Source organism: Bombus affinis, chromosome 9, assembly GCF_024516045.1.
Source record: "Bombus affinis isolate iyBomAffi1 chromosome 9, iyBomAffi1.2, whole genome shotgun sequence".
Lineage (NCBI taxonomy): Eukaryota > Metazoa > Arthropoda > Insecta > Hymenoptera > Apidae > Bombus > Bombus affinis.
The window spans coordinates 13,734,172-13,756,538 of NC_066352.1; the positions used below are offsets into that span (position 1 = coordinate 13,734,172).

Below are 22,367 nucleotides of genomic sequence, written 5' to 3' on the forward strand. Positions count from 1 at the left end.
GAGTTGTACTGTATATTCGGAAGATGCTTGTTTTACAGTAGCAATGTGAGATGGGATAGAAATAGAAAACACTAAGAAGAGATACTATTCAAGTTCCTCGATTAATCGTTAGTATTATTTTTGTTACTAGTTGATATTTTTATGGATCGTGTCATTCAATTTATATTAAGCGTATCTATAAAGGATCGTAGGAATTGAAAAGTATCGTTCGTATTACGCGTACGATTAAACTTGCTTCTCTATTTTCTCGAGTTTACGTTCATTTATCGAGCAATTAATCACAAACAGATCTATAATACTCTTCAACCCCGAAGTCCGAGGACTAAAATCGATCCAGGAGGTGACCCTGCTCCGCGAGAAGATCTACGCAGCGCTGGAAGGCTATTGTCGCGTAGCCTGGCCCGACGATGCTGGAAGATTCGCGAAATTATTGTTACGTCTGCCGGCCATCCGATCCATCGGATTAAAGTGTCTGGAGTACCTGTTCTTCTTCAAAATGATCGGCGACGTGCCGATCGACGATTTCCTCGTGGAGATGCTAGAGTCGCGATCGGACCCTTAGGAGCAAAAGGTGTGCCGCGTCTTGGGGCACACCGATTTATAAAGGAAAAAAATAACGGAACATAAAGAAGAACACATATATATATGTATATATACATATATATAATATATATATGTATGTATATATAGATATATATACATAGACATATATCAACAAGAAAAGAAAAACAAAGAACAGCACTCAAGATATATATGCGTGTGTAAGAAAAGAAATTCCCGTTGATAACTCTAATACGCCTCTCACGATGATTAAAAAACGAAAAAAGAAAAAAAAAAAAAAACAAAAAGAAAAATTGATACTCTCACAGAAGTCGAGTAAGGTGGAATTTACTTACGTTTCTTCTTCTTCGCGATTTTATTTATATCTGTTCTGTAGCGCATTATATTTGATGTAAAGACGATCCTTTTCTTCGATTCGTATCGAGAGCATGCCGGAAGTCGAGCAACGGATAATACACTGCCGGAGAACAAAGAGCCCCGGCGCTTTTTTAAACGATCGATTCAATGAAATTTCCAAGCTCTCGAAGTCGCTTATTTATACCTTGGAACGATCTCTCTTTGCATTCTTTAGTCTATGACACAGGTGGAGTATGTGTGTTATGCCATCGTATGTCCGAGCAAAGTTCTCACGCGTGACGATTTCCTACCGGATATTGCCGATCCTTGATTTAGTCTGGGCTTCGATTGCGCTCACGTCGAACTGTTTACTCTCTGCAACCACGTGGAAGTTCCTAAGACGCTGTTTTCTCATGTTTCTACTTACCTTTTTGTTACATCCTCTGTTACAACCTGTGTTATATCTTGTCATCGTTGACGTGTCAGTTTCAATCTGCTTCGCCAGTCTTTCAGAATACATATATAGTTGTACAGACGACACGATTCTCCAACGATCTCCTCCATTTTTGTATGGATTGCGGTCCTCGACGTGGGTGCAATCCGTAATAAGCGTAAGCTTATCGGGTATTTTTACATTCCAACGCTGCCTCGATTCGGATCGTCATTTGAAAGAGCCACGATCGCATCTAGATATATTATTATTATTATTATTATTATTAATATTATTATTATTATTGTCATTATTATTATTATTATTATTATTATTATTATCATTATTATTATTATTATACATACTTGGATAAAACGGAAACGTTTTACACGTGTGTGCACTATAATACGATAATTTATTGTTTTGTATTTTAGAGTATAGAAGAAAGAAAATAAAACTTACTAATTCATTATTAATTATATATGATTATATATATTATAATATTTCTTTTTATATATATATATATATATATTATATGTATATATATGCAGCTTAGGTCTGTAACAAGAAATATTGAAATTGTAACATATGCTGTTACAAAACCGGTGAATAAATAGTGCGCTCGATATATCAAGAATCATTGATTCATACATATTGTTGAAAGATAAACTGAAATGCGAAAGAGGATTTCTTATTAAGGACGATTTTTACTTTTGGTATACAGCGAATTCCATGGAATTTTTCATATAACTCGCTAATTAATATTTCTTCGACTTTATTTGATAGCATTCGTTTCGTTCGATAATAATTTCTCATTACGTGATTGCATAATAGCGAACAGTATAAGTAATTCGATAGCATATTGACAATGTACTAAAATTTACTAATTAGTGAAAATTTTCAGTTTTTTTCCTTTGAATTCGATGCATTATGAGATGTAAAATCTTTAAAAAAGAGAAAGAAAAAAATATTCAGAAGATGCGATGCTTTCAATGTATAGTTTATCATTTAAACGTAGATATATAAGAATTAATTGATCAGTGACAGGACTATGATAAGAACCTTACCGTCGTTGTTAGTAATTCACAAAACACTTTTTATGATTTGAGCTGAAGGATGTAAGAAAATAACAGGATTTTTAACGAAAACATCCATATTTTAGTTTTCTAGATTTTGGATTTTATTGTCTACTTTTAAATTGATAAAAAGAATAATATGAATTGTGATCGATCTAAATTTGTGGCAATAAAGAATCCAAATTTTTATATATTTTATTCTTCTATCAGTAAGTTAAGAAAGAATTTTTAAAAATATAAATATATATTTTATAATATATATTGAAAGAATCTTGGTGCATTATTCAAAAAATGTATAAATAAACATTTATTTATATTTTTCTTTTGTAAGATACTTCGAAAGATTTATTCTTTCTAGATTGTAATTCGATTTTAAGATTTTAGAAGAGTGAAAAAGATTTATCTTCTTAGTGTCCTTCAGTTTTAGTCATCTACATAAATTACTATAGTACTCTAGAAATCGTAAGGAATGATCACACTTACTTCGATAATATAAATTATGATAATATTAAAAAATTATTAAACATATTTCTATTTTTGCGTGAATGCTTACGATTGTTAGTTGTTGGTTATTGTTATCTATTTGATGAGAGTTTTTAATGTTATGCATACCATGAGAAAAAAGAAACACATTATTAAATTCCCGATTTTTTTTTTAATATTACTGGAGTTGCTATTCATTTCAAACGCCTGTTATATCTAATTGTTTCTTTTTCTTTTTCTATAGTTCTCTCGTGCGACACAAAAACACAGGATAAACTTTTTTCATAGTTACTCGATCCAATTTCGACGATTTCAAATAATTTCCAAGAATAAATTCAAACCAAATCACTTATATTTATATGTTTTGTATAAGATAGTAAGAAAATCGTATTACAATCTCTGTAATGTCAATTTTCTTGGTGTTTTATAATCCAGGATGTAATGTTCTGTTTCTTTACATCCATACTGGAAATATACATCTCGACCAAAATTACCTCTGAATGAAACGCGTTTTGCGATCACCTCATCTAATTCCTCGATACGTGTAATAATAGTAATAATAAATAGTAATAATAAAAGAAGATAAGCAAGTGAAAGACCATTAGGATTGGCGGGCGTGAATGAAGCTACCTGTGAATGAAGTTTCATATAAATATATAAATGTTAAAACGATGATATCTATACATACGTATAATAATATATGAACATATAAACAGAACTCTTTCACAACAAATAATAATTGAGAACCTCAGTAGCGGTCAGTAGAATAACAAAGATAATGGCAGAATTTTTAATGTCCTATGATTAGACGTATTAAAGGTAAGAGATTCAACATGGTGAATCTTGGAATGTATTGGAGCAAACAAATCTATCAAATAATAGCATGCTTCTCTAATGAAGTGCTATACACAAATCGTGTACATGATTGTAATCGATGTAAACTTGATGCTTTTGCCATACTTCTTTGAACTATTATAGAAATCGTACGATGCTCAAATTGTATGTAGTGATGTTTTACTTAGTAACAGTGTCCTAGAACGAATGAATGCGGTGCGTTGCAAACCTTCTGTACCATCATGAATATTAAAATAATTGGAGAATAAATCCTTACGTTAAATTAAGTATGTATATTTTTCGTCGTCATTTGGTACTTAGGAATACTTTCTATGTACCTAATTGTTTAGATGGTTAACGATATACGTCCATGCTCTGTATTTTATATTTTTATATTTTTCTTATACTAAAATGAAGATGGATGTTATTATTAAAAATTAGAAATTTAGAATATCAAATCATGGTATATTATGGTAGTATCAAAGAGGTTCCACACGCACCCATTCTGCATAGACCAGTACAAATAAGTTTAATACTAATAGTAGTAACGAATAAAATAATTGTTTGACCTTACTGAACCGTAAGGTACATCCCACTTAAAAAAGTAGCAGGTGTCCTACTAAATACTGTACCTTTGACGAACTAAACTAAAAAGCCAGAGTACTAAAAACAAATCCTTCTGTGTGTGTAAATGTCAGAAACTTTTATGTATCAATATGAATGCTATACATTAATAACAAATTAACTTACACAACTGCCATTGTGATTAACTATTTTTTGGAACATTAGCATGGTCCGATATTCCATGTTTCATCTTTCTTCCTTCAAATTGAAACAATGAGAAAAAAAGGAACGATTCTTATGAAATTGTTGTACCATTTTATTAAGTAGATTTTTATAATTTGGCTGTACATCATTGAATTATGCGCAAGACATGTAATGTTAAGAAGGTTAGTGAACAAAACATTTATCATTTATGTTCGAAAATATAATAACCATAAATGTATGGAATAGCTCTCTAACATAATATTCCACTTGAGAAATCATTATTGTATTAACAGCTTAAAGGTACTTGTGAATAACAATTTTTATTTCTATATGGTTAACACAATTTATTATAACGAGATCAGGTATGTTAAATTGTATCACGTCATTTTCAATACATTGTTTGAAATTGAGATACTAATTCATCTTAGTGCTTAGTAACTAATGACATTATGGTTGTGCTCGATAATTAAAGCAATGTCTATATGTGCATATTTATGAACGACGAATGCGTACGTACATAAATATATAATTGTATGTACGTGTATTTTTTGGAGTTCAATTTTACTATCTTTAAGCTGTAAATGTCAGTTTTCGACTTACTCTGAAGCGATAATTAATTCGTATATACCTATTGAACGTTCATTTACTAAACGTACGTGTATGTATATGTATACATTTACGGCTGTGTACATACTTACATACATATGAATTATTACATTATTAAAATACGCTTTTCTATGTGTTAACATAACACTTTTTCAGGTAATGGCACATGAAAACGTATTTGGAATGTGAAGAGTTCTATATTGGATCGGTAACTGTTTTATAACGAACGAGAGTAATATATTCATAAAAGAATATGCGTAATAAATATGATGATAACGATGGGTACACAAATTGTATAAATATAGAAAACAAAGAGTGTAAGAGAGAATGCGATAGTGAGAGCGAGGTTGTTAATGGAAGAAACGCGAAGAAGTCATACTATGAATATACTTGTAAAACAGTATGGCTAATAACAGTCCTTGAGTAAAAAAATATAATGTATGGTCTTGCGCCAAGAGATAAATCGTCTATTCTGACTTGTCTAAATATAATATTTTTATGAAGCAAATTAACAATTGTTTGTTTTACTAAGTACCTGTATTATTACGGAAAGTTAATTTAAACAATTAGATAATCAAAATAAGAACACGGCTCGTAAGCAGTACTTATGAAAACACCTTTTTATTTGATGGACATTATACACAGTATGTTTCAGATTTAATTGTTATCCAGGGACATTTCTTTTTGTGTTAACAATAATTAGACGTATGTTTTGATATTTTCATTGCTGCAAACTTCTTTCCCCATCTTCCATTTTTGAATCATAAATTAAAATCTCTAATAAGTGACCAATAAAAAAAGTAGAAAATATTACACGTCTACAGGGAAATCAGACCCAGATAATACGATCGAAGGGATATGTCTCGTATATCTTCCCTTCAGTAAAGTTATATGTACAATTATTAACTCCTGTGAGACTTCGAATCACTGATTGTTGTTGAAACGAATAAGTTAACTGCATTATAAAATGAGATTGGAAGTAAAATCGTGTTTTCCTTTCAACTAAATTTCACAAGCTTTTCAGCGTGTGTACAGTCTTCATTTGAGTTTATCTGCAAAAATGTACGAAAATTAATTTTATTTTTGTTATGTATTTAATGCGTTTAATAACGAAACTTTGTTTATTAGTGTATGGCTATAATAGACGCTACGTCGAGGAAACGCACCACAGCGGGAATCTGATCACCATCTTTCTTTTACATGTTTGTGCAATGCCAAATACAAATGACTGAAGTATAGGCATGAATTAACATGTTTATATATTTAAGTCTATTTTTGAATATTATTAACACAGTTACACGTACATTAAGTGATTACGATATTAACGAAATACAAGTAGTAAATGTAAAACTCACAATATTTTTTCCCACAATTTCTTCAATACCTAAAATTGTTTAGAACTTTTGTTCCTCAAGACCATGCTTGAATAACATGAGTACAGGCACAGATTCACCGTCGATCTCGCGGTATTCCATTAACGCAACAATACCATCAATATCCATAGATTCGCCAGTGAAAAATTGTAGGTCTTTGAAACGACTTAATATGTCTTTCATTACTTTATTTGTGTTTGTTTTGAAAACTTCCACTTGATCAGGAGCTTCCTCTTCCAATTTTGCTACCAATCTAATGAAAATTGCATTATTAATATTGCTTTAATATTACTAAAGTAACACTACACATTACTAAAGTTTACACTACTATAAAAAGAACAATTACTTTTTCATATAATCCTTCAAGTACAAGGTATAGGATTTTTTGTCTGTAAATGCAAAAGTTTCTTGCAGCCGATGATTCATAACTACATCTACACCGGATTCCACTGTTTCTTCTGTTCCTTCATCAGCTTCTTCAGCAGATGGGTTGAATCCAGCAATATCAATGTCACCTGATTTACGAGTGACTACCTAGTTATGAAAAGATTTAAGTAAAGATATTAATACAATGAATATAATACAAATAAGTGTTCAGACAACTATATAAGTTTAATACACGTTATCCAAATATAATTTAAAAATAAGAGTAAAAAGATAGGTACCTTGCCATATACTTCATATACAACATTATCAATCAACTTTATTTTGTAGGTGTCAGAAAACATTTCATCACCTGAAATATAAATTTTAAAATAAAAATATGACCTTTAATATAGTAAAATAAATTAATTATATAAAACTTATATTATTTCGTAAAATTTAATTTTATAAATTTTGTATAAAGTAATTATCAAACCTTCAAAATAATCATTTTACTGCAGCAGAGTTAGTTTAAAAAAAGAGTTAATTTAAAATAATAATCTCTACTCTTCCTTAAAATTTGATTAGTGTCAAATGTATCATTTTTCTATTGAAATGAGTCATTTCGAACATATGGAGAGGTTATAAATTAGAATATTAAATATTCAAGCAGTATAATGTTTCTATAATATGAGAAACCATTAAAAACATGTTTAACGATATATTTTTACATTTACACAATTAAAACCGTAGTCAGGAAGCATTTTATAGTTATCACTCTTAAAATTTTGGTCCTCGTGATAGAAACGTCACTACAAGTCCGTTTGCAATCAAGCGTAATATTTTATTTCTTAGTATATGAAAAAGTTTGAAAAAATATTCATAACACGTGTTATTTAATGATATTTTAAATTTACGTACCAGTAAAAATATCCTTGTAAATCTTCATGTTGGAAGATGGAGAAAGATTTAATTACAGCTAAACTAAACAAGACTCACTCTCCCCGAAAGAACGAACCGGAAGGGAGCGCAGTATTGAAAGATTGTAGCCAACTTCATTGCATTTTATCTTTTACCAGTTTGCCAACATAAGTATCTAAAATCACTATACATATTCCGGATCAAGACATATCCGGTTATTTTATATATGCAAAAGAAGTAGTTTATCAATTGTACAGATTATATATTTATTTTATTGTAATCAAAAGTAGACGCATTAAAAATAAATGTATCATTTTAATCTTTCGAAAATAAACCTGTGATTTGTACTTTTTATGCTTTTAGTTTTTAAAATATACTAATAATATAATTTAATAACAATTTATAATTAATAACTAAATATTAGTTAATTTATACGTTATTTGTTTAGTATATATAAATAAAATGCATGAATACCAGTTATAAACTAAGTTAAAAGAAATTGTAAGGATTCAAAAAATCGCAAGGAACATCAATTTTCAAATAAGGCTTCACTAGAAATTGTAAGTGTTTTGCATAATTTTGTTTCGTTTTGCTTCGCTACCTTTGTTAATAGTGTAAAGAAATATTTAAAATAGTGTAAAAAATTTTTAAATAGTGTAAAAATACAACAATATATGTTACATGTTCGGACAGAATCAGAGACACTCTACTTATCTCTGTCTATCTCGTAGAACGGGATCTTTTCCTGTCCTGTATCTTGATTTTTTCAACTCAAAGGATAAACGGGTTTCCCTAGCGAGTGGTTAGGCCTGTTTATATGACCGTGGCTAAAATCGGGCTAATCCGATAAAATTTTTATTTTTAGTTCCGGTTTATAAATTATTGCATATTTTAGAAAAATTATCTTTACATTTATCTTTAATTTTTACTTTATTTCAAAAAATGATATATTGCAATTAGAAAAACTTATTTTAATGCTTAACATTGTAATTATTTCTCCTATTTGTCATATAACTTATATAATTATCAAATGTATCCAATTTATTATTTTAATCGGAGATAAGAATAATAAAAAGAGGAGGATTTTATGTTGCAATAAACTGTGAAATTATAACAAGCAGCCATTTTCAAATTTCATATTGATGCAATTACCGTCTTCATTCCTAACGGTTACTTCCTGTTTCCGAGAAAACAGACCACGTTTGACCATCGGTTTAAGTGCATCTGTACGACATTGATTTCTTGTTCAGGTCTCAATAAATTTTGAAAGCTCGTATCTCATAGTAACAACAAACATGGAGAACGGGCAAGGAGAGACAGTTCTTAAAACAGAGACTCAAACAGAAATTAAAACAGAGGTTGTAGATGAGACTAAAATAAATGATGCCAATGTCGAGGTTAAAGACGAGAAGCCGGTTTCTGAAGAATATTCCCCAAAAGTAAAATCTGAGGAACCATCTAGCGAACTGTTAGAAAGAATAAAAAATCAAATCGAGGTAGTATTTTATTAATTAACCAATTATTATAGAAATAAGATATCCATTCATTTATATCTCATGATTCAATATATGTATAGGTATAGATATATGTAGATATTCTTCAACGTAATTAAATAGTTTAATTTTTATAGCTTTCTTATGACATAAATGGCAATAATACAATTTAGTTAATAAAAATTTCAATATTTTTAGTTTTACTTTGGAGATGTGAATATGCAAAGAGATAAATTTCTCATTGAGCAAACAAAATTGGATGAAGGCTGGATTCCTATGACTATTATGTTAAATTTCAAATTGTTGGCCTCTATGAGTCAAGATATTAATGTTATATTAGAAGCCGTAAAATCAAGCGAACTTATGGAAATATCAGAAGATAGAAAAAAGATTCGTCGTTCTCCAAAGCATCCCTTGCCAATATATAATGAAGAATATAGGAAGGCGCAGGAGGCCAAGACAGTTTACCTAAAAGGATTTCCTTTACAGGGCACCACTATTGAAAAGCTCAAAACATTTCTCAGTGATTATGAACCATTTGATAATATTGTTGTAAGTATCTGACTCTTGTTCGATGGATGTATTATTTTCAGATCAGAGTGGGAAATATTTGCAAATAATGCTTAGATCTTTAGACCATTTTCTTGTTTAATAGATGAGGAAGTATGTGGATAAGGAGAAGAAGTTTCAGTTTAAAGGTTCCATTTTCGTGCAATTCAAAACTCTAGAGAATGCAAAAGCCTTTATGGTTAGGGAATCTGTAAAATATGGAGACACTGAATTAATTAAGATGTGGTCGTAAGTTAATCAGATTATATATCTTTATTATAAAAGTTTTAGTAACATTTTATACTTAATTTAATACTTTGAAATTTTAGATCCGACTATTCTCAATCTAAAATACAGGAAAGGGAAAGCAGGAGGCAAAAAAGATCAGAAATGAAGACAAAGAAAAGTGAATCTGTTGATATGGAATCTGTTAGTATAGAATTTGTTATTTTATACATTTATTTTCATAATTAAACATAACAACAAAATGTTCAATTTTTTAGGAGAAAACAGAATGTAATGATAAAGAGAAAGAAAGCGACAAGGTGAATCTATTTCCAAAGGGTTGCGTGATTTATTTTACTAATGTACCTGATGAATGTATAAGAGAAGATATTAAGGAATGTCTAGGTGAATTAGGTGCGAATGTTGCATTTGTTGACTTTAATAAAGGTGATACAGTGGGATATGCTCGATTGCAGGGAGAAAATGATGCAAAAACAGTAATTGACAAAATGCATGAAAGTAAAGTGAGTATTTCAAATTATTTTTTGTTATTTTTAAGTTCGTAATATTATATTTTATTTCGTGAAAATTTTTTTCATTCTATAAGATATCTATACGCGGTAAAGATGTAACCTGTTGTGTCCTTGAGAGCGAAGAAGAGGAAAAATATTTTTTGAAAGTGAGAAAACAAATGGCAAATTCTAGGCAAAGGAATTTTAAAGGAAAGAGAGGCAAAAAAGGTCAGTAGAATGGTGTACATAAATAACTTTTTTTTAAATAGTACTATATACTGTTGCTCCGTAATGATGCTTTGCCATGCTAATACTGAGAGATCAGTTTTCTGGATCTCAATGAGTTAAACTTACAAATATCACTGAACATTTCATGATTACAAATTTTACATGTCATCAAAATGAAGCATATGTAAAATTTGTGAAAATTATGTTGCAGGCCGTAACACACGAGTAGCAACTAAAAGACGTATGAGTGAAAGCAATGATGTGGTTCCCGCTAAGAAAGGGAATAATTCAGTTGAATAATTCAGAAATATTTATCTTGGACAAACCAAAACTTGTATAATTATACAACTAAACATGTATATTAATCATATTTTTATTATACAGATACTTATTGTATAAAATAAGAAAAGATAGATGTTACACTACTATGTATTCAAGACAGATAAAACTACTTTAAGCGCATATTTTTTTGTTATGCTTCGAGCAGTGTGTATTATTTAAAAAGATAAAAGTACAACACCGTTTATATTTGTAAATTGTACATTATTTCATAGTCCCACGTGTAACTTAATACATTCTTAGTTTATAAGGATATGAGTAATTATATTAATTGGAGATGGAAATTTATTTAGAAATCAGCATTTTATTGTTTTACAGTGAAATTTACAAAGATGTTTCGTCTATTCTGCTACTTAAATTTCACTGTTATTTGTTCAATAATCCCGTTCACACAATTTAACGAATAGTCACAATGTGCTGATGATTCATACCATTCGCAAACAATACTTGATGAGTATTCCTTTTCTAATCTTTTCTTTGTGAAACGGTGTATTGAAAATAATCGAAATCGATAGTACAATTACGCGACACCGTGCATAGTATGATTGCTATCTAAAGTACAACGTTATGTCCTTAATCATACCAATACGCTTTCATTACTTCATGTGCCTCAGAAAATGCGTACAATCGATTAGATAAATTCGACTATATTAAACAGGTGTTTTTATCTTTTTACATGACGATTGAAATGTCGTTTGCTGTTATTCGTAATGCTTTTCTTCTTCCGGAGAAAAACTTGTCTCTTAGTAGAATGATTGTATTATGTAATATGTTTTTGATAATCAGTCTGGATTACGAAGTATGTCAGGGAACAAATTTATAAGAAATTAATAGTATCTTTAAAATGAAATGTATGTACATATATAGTATCAGCAACATTTAATTTTATCAACTAATGGAAGAACCATGACCATGAGTATCTGTTTGTACGAAAATTATGATGAAATAAGCTTTGCTTTTAATTTAGTTAAGAAATAATGTTAAAACATGCGTAATATAACGTACAGTAATTAAAATTATGCAAATGGATAGAGACTTAAAGTACCTGAAAAAAGATAAATCCCTTTATAACATTATAATTTACACCGAGCTTTATAAGTCCAATTTCTTCGTTAATTTTTAATGTATGTATAACACAGACATCAGATTCAGCTTAAAAAATCCTATAAAGACGAATGATATTTGCATAAACGTGGGCGTAATCTCGCCTTAGATTACTTGGTCGAAGAGGTGTAGATAATATTTAATTTAAAGGAAATTGTGTTCCACTTTATGATTACGTTTTGAGCACATGTTGTCACTAGAGAACCATCGATACTTCCGCAAGTGCAGTGCGAGTTCCACTCAAATTGAACCATTAAACATGTAATTTCCTTTTGTTTACTTTAACAGAACTTTCACACAACATTCGCATGAGATTCTAATGCGAATACGAGAACTGATCTCTTTCAGTATCGAGTGCTTAAATATACATTTTTTTAGGTTTTGTTTCTCTTTTTCTCTTTAAATTATTTTAAATAGTGAGCGATGATATTAAGATAACGAGGAGGCAACGCAAAATTGACAGAGTTCTTCAACTTCCGCTTTATACTATTTATATGTCACATAATAAAGTAGAATATGTATATTCATAGTACAAATAAAGAACAGAAATAAATAATAATTCCTTTAATAAACAAAGACGAATAATTTTCAACGACAAATGAAACTAACATAATGATTTTTATCTATAAATATTGTTTTTGATTTTTAAAAAATATTGATATTGATCACAGTGACACTACGTAGTACAATTATCATCATTTAAATTTTAGAAATCATTTCAGACGACCATTCTCTCATACAATTTTCTACGGATCGTGTTACATAGACGTTATTTAATTTATTATCTCTGTGCGATTTTGTGCACGGTTTCCAATACCTGGAATAGGAAAGACGCGGAACCGCTTTTATGTTGTATACACAAACGCAAATAGAAATTTTTCATGAGCCCAGCGTCATTTATACCAGGAGTTACTCTAATTACATGATCATTATGTCAGCTACGAGAAGAACACTTGAAAGAACACTGATTGTGAACAGTTACAGTGTTGACTCATGGATTTTTATCATCGATTCTATTCTTCGTCAAATATACTGTCAAATTAAACAATTTTTGAGATACGTCCTTTTTCAACTTTTGTCTATTTCAATATGTGAGATAAATATCATAGTTTAGAATTTACTTTACTTTTTAAGTGTAAAATAAAGAACAAATAAAAAGAAAAGACATAACTGTTAGATTTTAATTATTCGACAGTATATTTGTAGAAGAACGAAACCGGCTTCTTAGACATTTGATTTCGTAAATGTCTCATTCTTAGGTAACAATACAGTTCTTGTAGTCAAGCTAAGTGTTTCTTGACAAGAAATTAATTAGTTGAAATTTGATGAACTCATTTTGAATCGCTTTGTAATGCAACTTTGATAGCATTCCATAGAAGAAACACACCGTATCCTGCAAAGAAATACACTCAAAATGCTCATAAAGTCTTACGTGCATGATAGAGGAACACTCGTAGTCTGCTAAGTCTTCCTTTAAAGCACTTTGTCTTTTCGGTGACATATGGCAGTTATCGCTGTTTATACATCAGAATAATTAGAGAATACTTAACATACAATTGAATGTCGCTTTAGAACTCATCGTTCTTTAGAGTTTCCTCCAACAATTGTCGGAAGTAACACCAATAGTCTTCACTCTTCATCGATATCTCACTGCAACTCAAACAGATAATTTTCTTTGCCAATCTGTGCTACGTGTCATAACCGGACACTTGTTAATCCATATCCCTGTAAACTTTTTCAAAACTTAGACTCGCCAGTCGCCGCAAAATCTATGAAAGTCACCTTCTTGGTTTTCATGTTGCCCTCTTGGGGCAACCCCTAATGCTATACGGATATCTCTTGTATTTGCACACGTTTTTTAATAGTATTGGTGCCACTAGTAGTACTCAAGGAGCTGGTCGTTCTCGTGGGAGGTTTTGGAGGAATGGGATCCTTGTGGATGGCGTTGCTGGTCCCGTGGCTAGGTTTCTGTTCACTTTTAGGCTGTTCATCGACAACTGTCGATTGACTCTGAGCAATCTGTTGATGTTCCTGGATCGAAGGGCTTCTTGCAAGGGTAGTATACGATGGCGGAGGTTCTTGCGCTGGCCTAGGACTTTCTGGAGCTTTCATAGACGACCTGGTAGTCATCGGTAGTGATTCTTGGCCGTTTGGCGTGCAGTCCATCGCGGCTCTCTTTTTGTCACGATCCCTCTGATAGTAAATGCCGGCGAATATCAACATGTTGAGCACCAATAAAATGCAACCGACTCCTACGGTGATTGCTAGGGCTGTAGTAGTACTGTAGTAATTATGAGAATCTAATCTTTCTAAAAGTTCAGCGTTGTCTTCCGAATCGTCCAGAATAGGAGTAATGTCTTCGGTAATACTGTCGTCACCTGTAGATGTGCTGCACGCTGTTGTCGATGAGGCGCTCATCTTGGTTGTCGCTACAAGCGGCAGAGGAGTGTACCACTCGTCTCGAACTGGTCCTGAAACATTCAACGCTCGCATTCTAATTACTCGATTCGTTGGGTGAATTAAACGTTACTTACATCGTGTATCATAGAGGCAGGTTTCTTTTAATTTGAATAATTACATAATTGAATTTTGTTATAATACATAGATATAATTTCAGTATAAAATGTAATATGGCAAGCGTAAAATAGATACAGGTATTCGTGTCAGTATAATTGAAATTTTTCGTTCCTAATCTTTTTATACAAAGTACTAGTTAATACTGTTAATTTAGTTAGTAGATAGTATATATTTCTTACCTGCATAAAAGTGGTCACCTCTTTCTCGAAAATGATGATGCCGCATTGAGACATCGTCGTCTCCGGGTCGATGCAGTTGTGGTATCAGATTTAGCCAAACCGCCATTTTATGGCCACGGTAGTGGCTCTTCATTTTCGGTTTCATCGCTGAAACGATTAATCACCGATATTATTCTCTGATTACATACAACATATAGTGTATATACGACACAAGTATTTAAATAAATGAAAAAAGGAGAATAGGAGGAAAAGAAAAGACACGTAGCAGGAAGAAACTCACCAATTGTGAGATACTGTTGAGTACCAGTCTCGTATTGTTCCCACGTGAGACCACGGTATCGCGTTTTCTCCTTCGGTGTCCCATAATCCACCGATTCGATTTTGTGTGGCTCGTTCGGATTGCCGGTTTTCGCGAAATTCGTGAAAAACGTGAGAACTGCCTCGGCGACGCCCTGATCCTGTCGGGAATAATTCCGGGGAAAGAAAGCTCCTCCAGCCACCAGTGGCAACCCGAAGATATACGGTATATCCTCGCCACGAATGCTGCCCAGACGCTGAAACAAAATTATTTCGTTCGTCGGTGGTATGTACGTGTAACGTTTGAAACCTGCGGTAAATGCTGCTCAAAACGGTATTCAATATCGACGTCGGAAATTATTTTCAGCTACAGATAACCATTATCGACGAGAGAACTCTTTCTTTTTTGACGAAGGAATTCTTTCTTTCCCGCCTTCGCCCACTATGATTTTTCATTAATATTACTTATAATCGGTAATTGCAATTAGGAGAAAGAAATAAACGTGGAAATTCCACGATACGAGAATCAAATACGAGGAAAATTGGAAGACTAAAAGATTTAGAAATTTCAAGATCTAAACACTTAAAGATTCAAACGAACGTCTTATACTACCTTTTCAAACTATCTTACTTCTTGAATAATTGCAACACTATCCAGATAATTCTTAGATTCTTTCAGATTTAGCGATTCTTTCATTTAATATATAAAGTGTGGCGAAAGTTTGTCCGAAAGAAAGTTTCCGCTCAAAAATTACGCAGATCAACGACCGCGTAGTTCATTATCACGTTTTCCTTTCGAGAACAATTCCATGACAACGAAACAAAAATTCCTGTCGGCCCAGCTGTTCGACGATTAATTATCGTAATTCGATTCAATAATTTTAATTGGAAAGCAGCGTGAATCACACGGAGACACAGCCAATTCTATTTGCGCGTTCGACAGAATGTCTGGGTCGCGATGCAAATCCTGTTAATTCAGGGCGCAAGCAAATGGGATTTACAGCTGCCTGCCGACTTAAACGTCGCCTGGATCTACTAGAAGCTCGTGGATGGGCTGTAGATCGGTATATGCATGTGCATACATTTCGAAGACACGCCGAAGAAACGAACAGCGAATTAGCATATTGCCGGAGGATCTACCGTCTCGTCTCCTGGCGCCCACACAGTCGGATCGTTTAACGGATGAACCGTTTAGCTTTGTTCTGTTAAATACGTTGTAGCTTGTTGAACGAGTCCCAAGTGAATTTCGTTAATGTGGTTTACCTAAGCGTGGCTTCTTCGAGATACTCGATTTACCGAGAAAGAAGCTCAATTTTCGAGTTTAAAGCAACACTCGGGTCAATGACTTTCGGCTTGTTCTTCGACGTAGTGGTTCCAGCGTGTGTTGTTATCTTAATTCCTGTTTTTAGATTTCTTTTAAGAATTTTATTTGCAAAGAAGTGACCTGAGAACGCGTGTGCGAATTAATGTTGTTATCGATGATATTTTTAGAGTACCAACATAGAGAGAAACATTTGTTGCTTGTCAAATATTTAGTGTAGTTATTATTATTACTTTATTATTATTTATCATGTACTAATTTTATTGACATAATGTGCCAAGAGGTTAAGGGGTTGGCTCAATCTCAATTAACAAGTGGTGTAGGTCAGTGTATAGTCAGCCAGAGTGTACGCAGTACATGGTTAGGTAAATAGATAAGATTGGTAACTGCTATTATGAACTATTATAATCATAGAAATTTAACTGTTCAGTCATTTAATGAATTTGATAGAGCAGGTTGTACCGCAGTTTACTAAATAACAGACAATGACAAAAATTATAACAACAAATGCAGTCCATACAGTTTATTGAGAAAAGTATGCGACTTTCCCGATAACAAGAATTCCTTTTTGGTCCAAAAGTTTTCCTATTACGTCAAACGTACTAAATTATACTTAATATTTCATTATATCATTTTTACAAGTCATATTTACAACTACGCGATATTCAATTTTCATTTCGTCAATTTGCAAATTGTCGAGATCTCGGATTTGAATTCCATTGTTGAAATTGCAATTACAAGATATTACGTATAAATCCGAAATATATATTCATAAATACGCGTTGTATAATTTACATTTCGTTATCTTTTTACTAGAAATTTACAGTTTCCGTCTCTTTTCCCTCTTCTGTGCTGAATTTCTATTCGAATTAGCCAACGATATTTTTTCCTAACGTTTCTAAATGCATGGACGACGCATTGATTAGGCTCGCGTTTCGAGTTTCAGTCACGACACTGAAACTTATTAAGCGAGGTGGCCTTTCGCGGGCGTGCACGCGACACGACTTCCGTTTAATTAAAATTTCGCTTTGTACGTCCACAGTTGGCCATAGCGTGGCAGCTAAACGCGCTAAATCGCTATTAACCGTGACCCGAGAACGAAACTCGTTAACTCGAAGTTCCTGCCGCTCTCCCTCTTGACGTATGGACAACTACCAGTCTTATGAGCGCGTCGCGATTACACGATGAACTAGTTAAAATCATCAGATTGCTGACGTGCATAAATTTCGCAGAACGATGACAAATTGTCTTAAATCAAATTTGCCAATCAAACGCGTAGAACAACAATTTTACATTTACACGAGCAACAAAATTACATTTTGAAAGTGCGATAATTCAAAATGAATAAAAGACACGAAAAGGAGCAATCTATTACCGTTCGATCTGTACAAACAGCGAAAATACTTTCTTCCATTTTAAAGTAAGAAACAGACAGAGCGAAAGACCAAGAACGGCATTCGAGCTCACAGCTCGTTCGGATTGCCTCTTTAATCTTCCGTTTTCCTGCAATCCATTCCGATCGTGGACTTCTCGGAGCTTTATGCTCGTGCTTGTCTTCCGACTAACCGCTGCCCATGATTTCACGATGAAGCTACTGTGACCTAATCAAACGTCTCATGGGACCAGAGGAAGGACGTTTGCGTTACCCCAGAAGACTACGACGATGTAAATTAAGCGTGACTCTATGTTGGAACTTTGCATCGACGTTAGACTCTTGGAAGTTTGCGTTATTAAGTCTATTAATCCATCGGGTAGTTGGTTAATTAAGCCATGTGATGTGTGAGTTTTCAAACGGTAATGATTCGTCAACTGGAAAATTCGTTGTTTCTTAAGAGTCAATGGGTAGTACAGTTTACTGAAATTATCCTTTTATTTCTATCGATATTCTACTTGTAGAATTATTAATCTGTGCTATTTAACTAGTTACGTATTAATTTACGCGTACAACTAGTCTGACCTCATACTGACGTATTCTCCTTACCAGTAGCGACGGTCAACGCATAAGCGAGCAAGTAGAATATACGTTTGATTAGCCAGACGAATAACACAGAGGTTGAAGTGGTAGAAAAGCTCTATAATTTAATCCTTGATATGAATTAACCAACATAACATACAATTTCGCTAATAACATCAGCGCAACCATGCAAGGTAGCTCTCGCAATAAAAATTCTTCCTTTTACCTTTTTCCCATCTCTTACCACAATGTAATTGTGATCAACTTCTGTATGCTTCTTTAACAAAAATAACGAAGACACTCGAGGGTCTCGTTCATCCTACATGTATAATTTTATGTAAAATTAACTCGAAGTTAAGCCGGTTCTCTGGCTCGCGCGCTCCACTTTCCACTTTCAGTCGAGTCAAGGGCTGTATGAAAAACTACCATACCATCTTTAACATTTCGCTGTGTTTGGCGAGAACGAGGGGAAGGGCATTGGCGGTGTGTGTACTTAAAAAATTTCGCGAAGAATCAAAGAAGTTGCGAATAAAATGGCGTCTACGACGACGACCAAAGGAAGAAAGAAAAAAGAAAAGACAGCTTTCGTCGAGAAATAAGTTTACGACTGAAGTGGTTCAAAGAGCCACGGTTTACTGTCGACACTTCATGCGGGCGTTTCAATCGTTAAAAGACCCGGTTCCTTTTAAATTACTTCCAACATCTGTCGCGTTCTTGTATTTACGAATGGAAAAGGGATCGAGTACCGTAGGTCGCAAGTAATTTGTATAAAAGACTATAAATTATTTCCTACGTGTATACACTGTGTTCCAAAATTCGCGGTACAAGTAAAGTAAATGGAAGTTCCGACGAAAATCAAGAATAATAAAATTACGTTGGAACTGTACAGTTTGCAAGTTTATCTACACAAAGCTAAAACTAATTTAGCCGCAAAGTTGAAAAATACAAACAAGTTTTAAAACTGACTTTACCGTATAAGAAGATCACCCAAATAAATTTCAAGAATAATTCCACCGTAAAAATTCTAATTCAACGCACCAGTCATCTTCGTCATCAGATACATAAAACACACGCTCGATTCCACAAACCTGCAAAAGGCTGTTGTCTTTGGTTTGATGGCTGAAGTGGTAGAAGAACGTTTTGGCTCCCCTTCTGGCGTGATAAAAGGCAATCCTCATGAGTGGAGCTACGGTGTGACCATCGCTCAACGCCTCCATCGTCGAATCCCTTATAATAATAGGATGAAGGATAGGCTTGTCCCAGTCCGTATACTCGTTCCTCACCGCGGAGAAAATCTCGTTCAAATGATATACATAAGCGTTCCTAATGAACGTTCGTAAAATTCGATTTCGATGATCCTCCTCGAATCCGTATTGAATATCGTTCGCGTTAAAATCTAAATTCGACTCCGTAGTGGATACACCAAGGATAAGAGGTACTTTGATGAACGTGTCGCTGGCTCGTTCCATATCCAGCCCTGGATCGGGATTGTTTTGGTCCACTGGTAAGCCTGGTCCGATCCGTGGCACGAATCTGAAGCGGAAGACGAGAAGAATTAGTGCGATTCATTGTTCGTCAGGATACCGAAATGGCATGGTGTTTGCCGTGTCGATCGATAAGGCGACCAAGTAAATCGGGCACCAACAATAGCGCGATTTGACTCGCGAAAACTCGCGCTAGCCGATTAGCGACTACGCTTATGCTTCGATCTGGAATAAACGGTACTATGATTGTGGCTTGGGCGTTATAGAGCATGCTCGATATAGTATGGGATTTTAGGGCTATGATTACGAGATACTACGATGAGAGCTTACGCGTAGTTTTCATACTCGCGTTGGTGTAACTGCATTGGCTTAATCGTACAATTTCGTAGTATACTTTTCAGGATGTTTTACCGTGGTCAACGTATGTTGCGTTAAGAATGACCGTACATGATCGTATAATTAATTTTTCTAGCTAAAGTTCGTTGCTCTCATTAAGTTTTCCATAAATGATTCATGAAATAAGTTGCGCATAATTGTTCAAGATTTGATTATTTCAACTATACGAATCACTATACAAATATATGTTTATGGTTTCCTGCCATTAACGTTTTTTTTTTTTTTTTTTTTTTTTTTTGGATCGAATACTTTACACGTATAGATGTATAACATCTCTTTTAAGTTGACGTTTGATATTGTAAATCGTAGATGATCGATAACTTGATTCGCGTTATGGACGGACCGCGATCTTTTTATGCCGGTAAACGTAATAAAATATAGATAAAGCAGAGTCAGATTTTAAAAGATACGTTTCGTTCAAGATCACGGGAGCTTTATTGGATTCTTTCGTGCGGAGAACAATAATATCGGCGACTCGGAGCTTTTTATTTCGCGCAGGTAACGCACGAGGAATTTTTACATGGAATTTACGGGCAGCTATTCACGGATCTTGCATCAGCCTCGAATCCAGATCGTAAAGAGTTACTATCTTACCGGATTTCCGGCAGTTCAACGGCCATGAGCTCACGCAGAGGAATGCCGCGTAGACAGTTGGCAATATCTTCGTCGTCCTCGGTGGAACATCCTATTTGCTTTGCTACTTTCGATCGTAAGTCGTTCGGATCGTGAACAGACGCCCACGGGCTTAACGCTGAGCCACTCGATAACACGACTCGATGAAAAAGGCCTGCAAACATTGGTCGACATACTTTGTTAACAAACTTAACGATCTTTCAGCAGCACCGAGAAATCAATAAACAAAGCGAATCGTGTGTTTTCAAATATTTCCGCTTGTATCTTCGAGCTACGTCTGGTTAAAATCTACCGTTACTACGCGACGATAATTTTCATTTCCATTCTCGACATTTCGCGGAAAATGAAACGTAAAATGGATCGTGAGGACATCGCGATAAATTACATTGAAAATAGGAAACGAAGCGCTTTCTTCGCGATCGTCTCAAGCGTCACGGTAGTAATACTGGTCTGAAGAAGGAAGGCGTTAAAATCCAGGCGAAAAGAGCCACCGGATATATCGAAGTTATTACATCAACACGGTAAAGTCGTTATTCACGATTCACGATATCTCAAAGAGATTTACGCGATAATAAAAGATATTCAAAGGGGAGAACGAAACGACAGCGGCGACGAATTGTGACCGGCTGCGACGTACATAGGTAAAGCCGTCATCTACCTGCAGCGAATAGAACGCCAATTTATCGCGTCTTTTACGAGACGAATATTTTTCGTGAAATAGTTTGCTTCGCGTTAACGAATATTAGATTTAAAATGTGACTCCCTCTTGATATTTATTTTGTGAAAAATGATATATTTTACATCCATCTCGAAGACTGTTCATCGACTCTCGGGGTGATCGTCGACGTCGACGGTGCGTGCGTGTTATCACTGTTCGTTCATATGTACGACGATCGTTCAGATATCGTAAACAGACTTAACAACGCGCAATAATCGTCATCCTTCCGTCGGAGCTGGCTACGTGGCAGTAAAATAAAAATGGTACCGACAGGAAATCGGCTCGGTTAACGTAATTTACACGAAACGGTAAACCAACAGCCGAGTGAGCTTGCACATCGGATATTAGGCAATTCATCGATACACTCGAGAAATCCACAAAATCATCGAGTAATAATAGCTCGGCAATCGCTCCTGATTTTCCAACATCGGAATTCATCTGAACCGGATCTGCTGACGAGCAACCATAATGTTTCCCCAACAGAGACATAACAATCTATATTTCTGTCACTCTCCAACCCATATCCCTCATTGCCTATAACTCCTACTTACACAAACGAGAACCTCGATACAAGGTATACCAGGGAAAATCCAGGCTGCGATGATCA

The 22,367-nt window shown here is 33.8% G+C and overlaps 4 protein-coding genes and 1 non-coding gene across 19 annotated transcripts in view; 3 read left to right on the forward strand and 2 right to left on the reverse strand.

The window, feature by feature from the left end:
- LOC126920387 (retinoic acid receptor RXR-alpha-B) overlaps nucleotides 1-5,609 on the forward strand; it is a 64,051-nt gene extending 58,442 nt beyond the window's left edge. For all 7 annotated transcript variants that reach the window (XM_050730710.1, XM_050730709.1, XM_050730708.1 and 4 more), the window contains one exon: nucleotides 289-5,609. In XM_050730710.1, coding sequence (XP_050586667.1) covers nucleotides 289-562 — 274 coding nt within the window. In that variant the 3' untranslated portion in view covers nucleotides 563-5,609. The remainder of the gene's footprint in view (nucleotides 1-288) is intronic.
- An 80-nt stretch (nucleotides 5,610-5,689) lies between these two features.
- On the reverse strand, nucleotides 5,690-7,895 carry LOC126920410 (translationally-controlled tumor protein homolog). Its single transcript, XM_050730753.1, has 5 exons — nucleotides 7,752-7,895; nucleotides 7,133-7,203; nucleotides 6,814-7,001; nucleotides 6,450-6,720; nucleotides 5,690-6,146 (listed from the first exon to the last, which is right to left on the reverse strand). Exons 1-4 carry the CDS (start codon nucleotides 7,777-7,779, stop codon nucleotides 6,489-6,491), a joined length of 519 nt encoding a protein of 172 aa, XP_050586710.1. The 5' UTR covers nucleotides 7,780-7,895; the 3' UTR covers nucleotides 5,690-6,146; nucleotides 6,450-6,488.
- A 1,022-nt stretch (nucleotides 7,896-8,917) lies between these two features.
- Nucleotides 8,918-11,294, forward strand: LOC126920391 (la protein homolog). Its single transcript, XM_050730716.1, has 7 exons — nucleotides 8,918-9,247; nucleotides 9,443-9,796; nucleotides 9,900-10,042; nucleotides 10,123-10,222; nucleotides 10,297-10,542; nucleotides 10,626-10,758; nucleotides 10,970-11,294. Exons 1-7 carry the CDS (start codon nucleotides 9,047-9,049, stop codon nucleotides 11,056-11,058), a joined length of 1,266 nt encoding a protein of 421 aa, XP_050586673.1. The 5' UTR covers nucleotides 8,918-9,046; the 3' UTR covers nucleotides 11,059-11,294.
- LOC126920799 (small nucleolar RNA U6-53/MBII-28) lies at nucleotides 10,817-10,901 on the forward strand. The gene has a single exon (XR_007712105.1). It is a non-coding gene; the product is annotated as a small nucleolar RNA U6-53/MBII-28 (small nucleolar RNA).
- An 87-nt stretch (nucleotides 11,295-11,381) lies between the features above and the next one.
- Nucleotides 11,382-22,367, reverse strand: part of LOC126920376 (neuroligin-4, Y-linked-like) — a 329,725-nt gene continuing 318,739 nt past the window's right edge. For all 9 annotated transcript variants that reach the window (XM_050730674.1, XM_050730673.1, XM_050730677.1 and 6 more), the window contains 5 exons: nucleotides 21,004-21,196; nucleotides 19,618-20,062; nucleotides 15,238-15,511; nucleotides 14,958-15,104; nucleotides 11,382-14,672 (listed from right to left, as the gene is read on the reverse strand). In XM_050730674.1, the coding sequence (XP_050586631.1) occupies nucleotides 14,026-14,672; nucleotides 14,958-15,104; nucleotides 15,238-15,511; nucleotides 19,618-20,062; nucleotides 21,004-21,196 (1,706 nt within the window). In that variant the 3' untranslated portion in view covers nucleotides 11,382-14,025. The remainder of the gene's footprint in view (nucleotides 14,673-14,957; nucleotides 15,105-15,237; nucleotides 15,512-19,617; nucleotides 20,063-21,003; nucleotides 21,197-22,367) is intronic.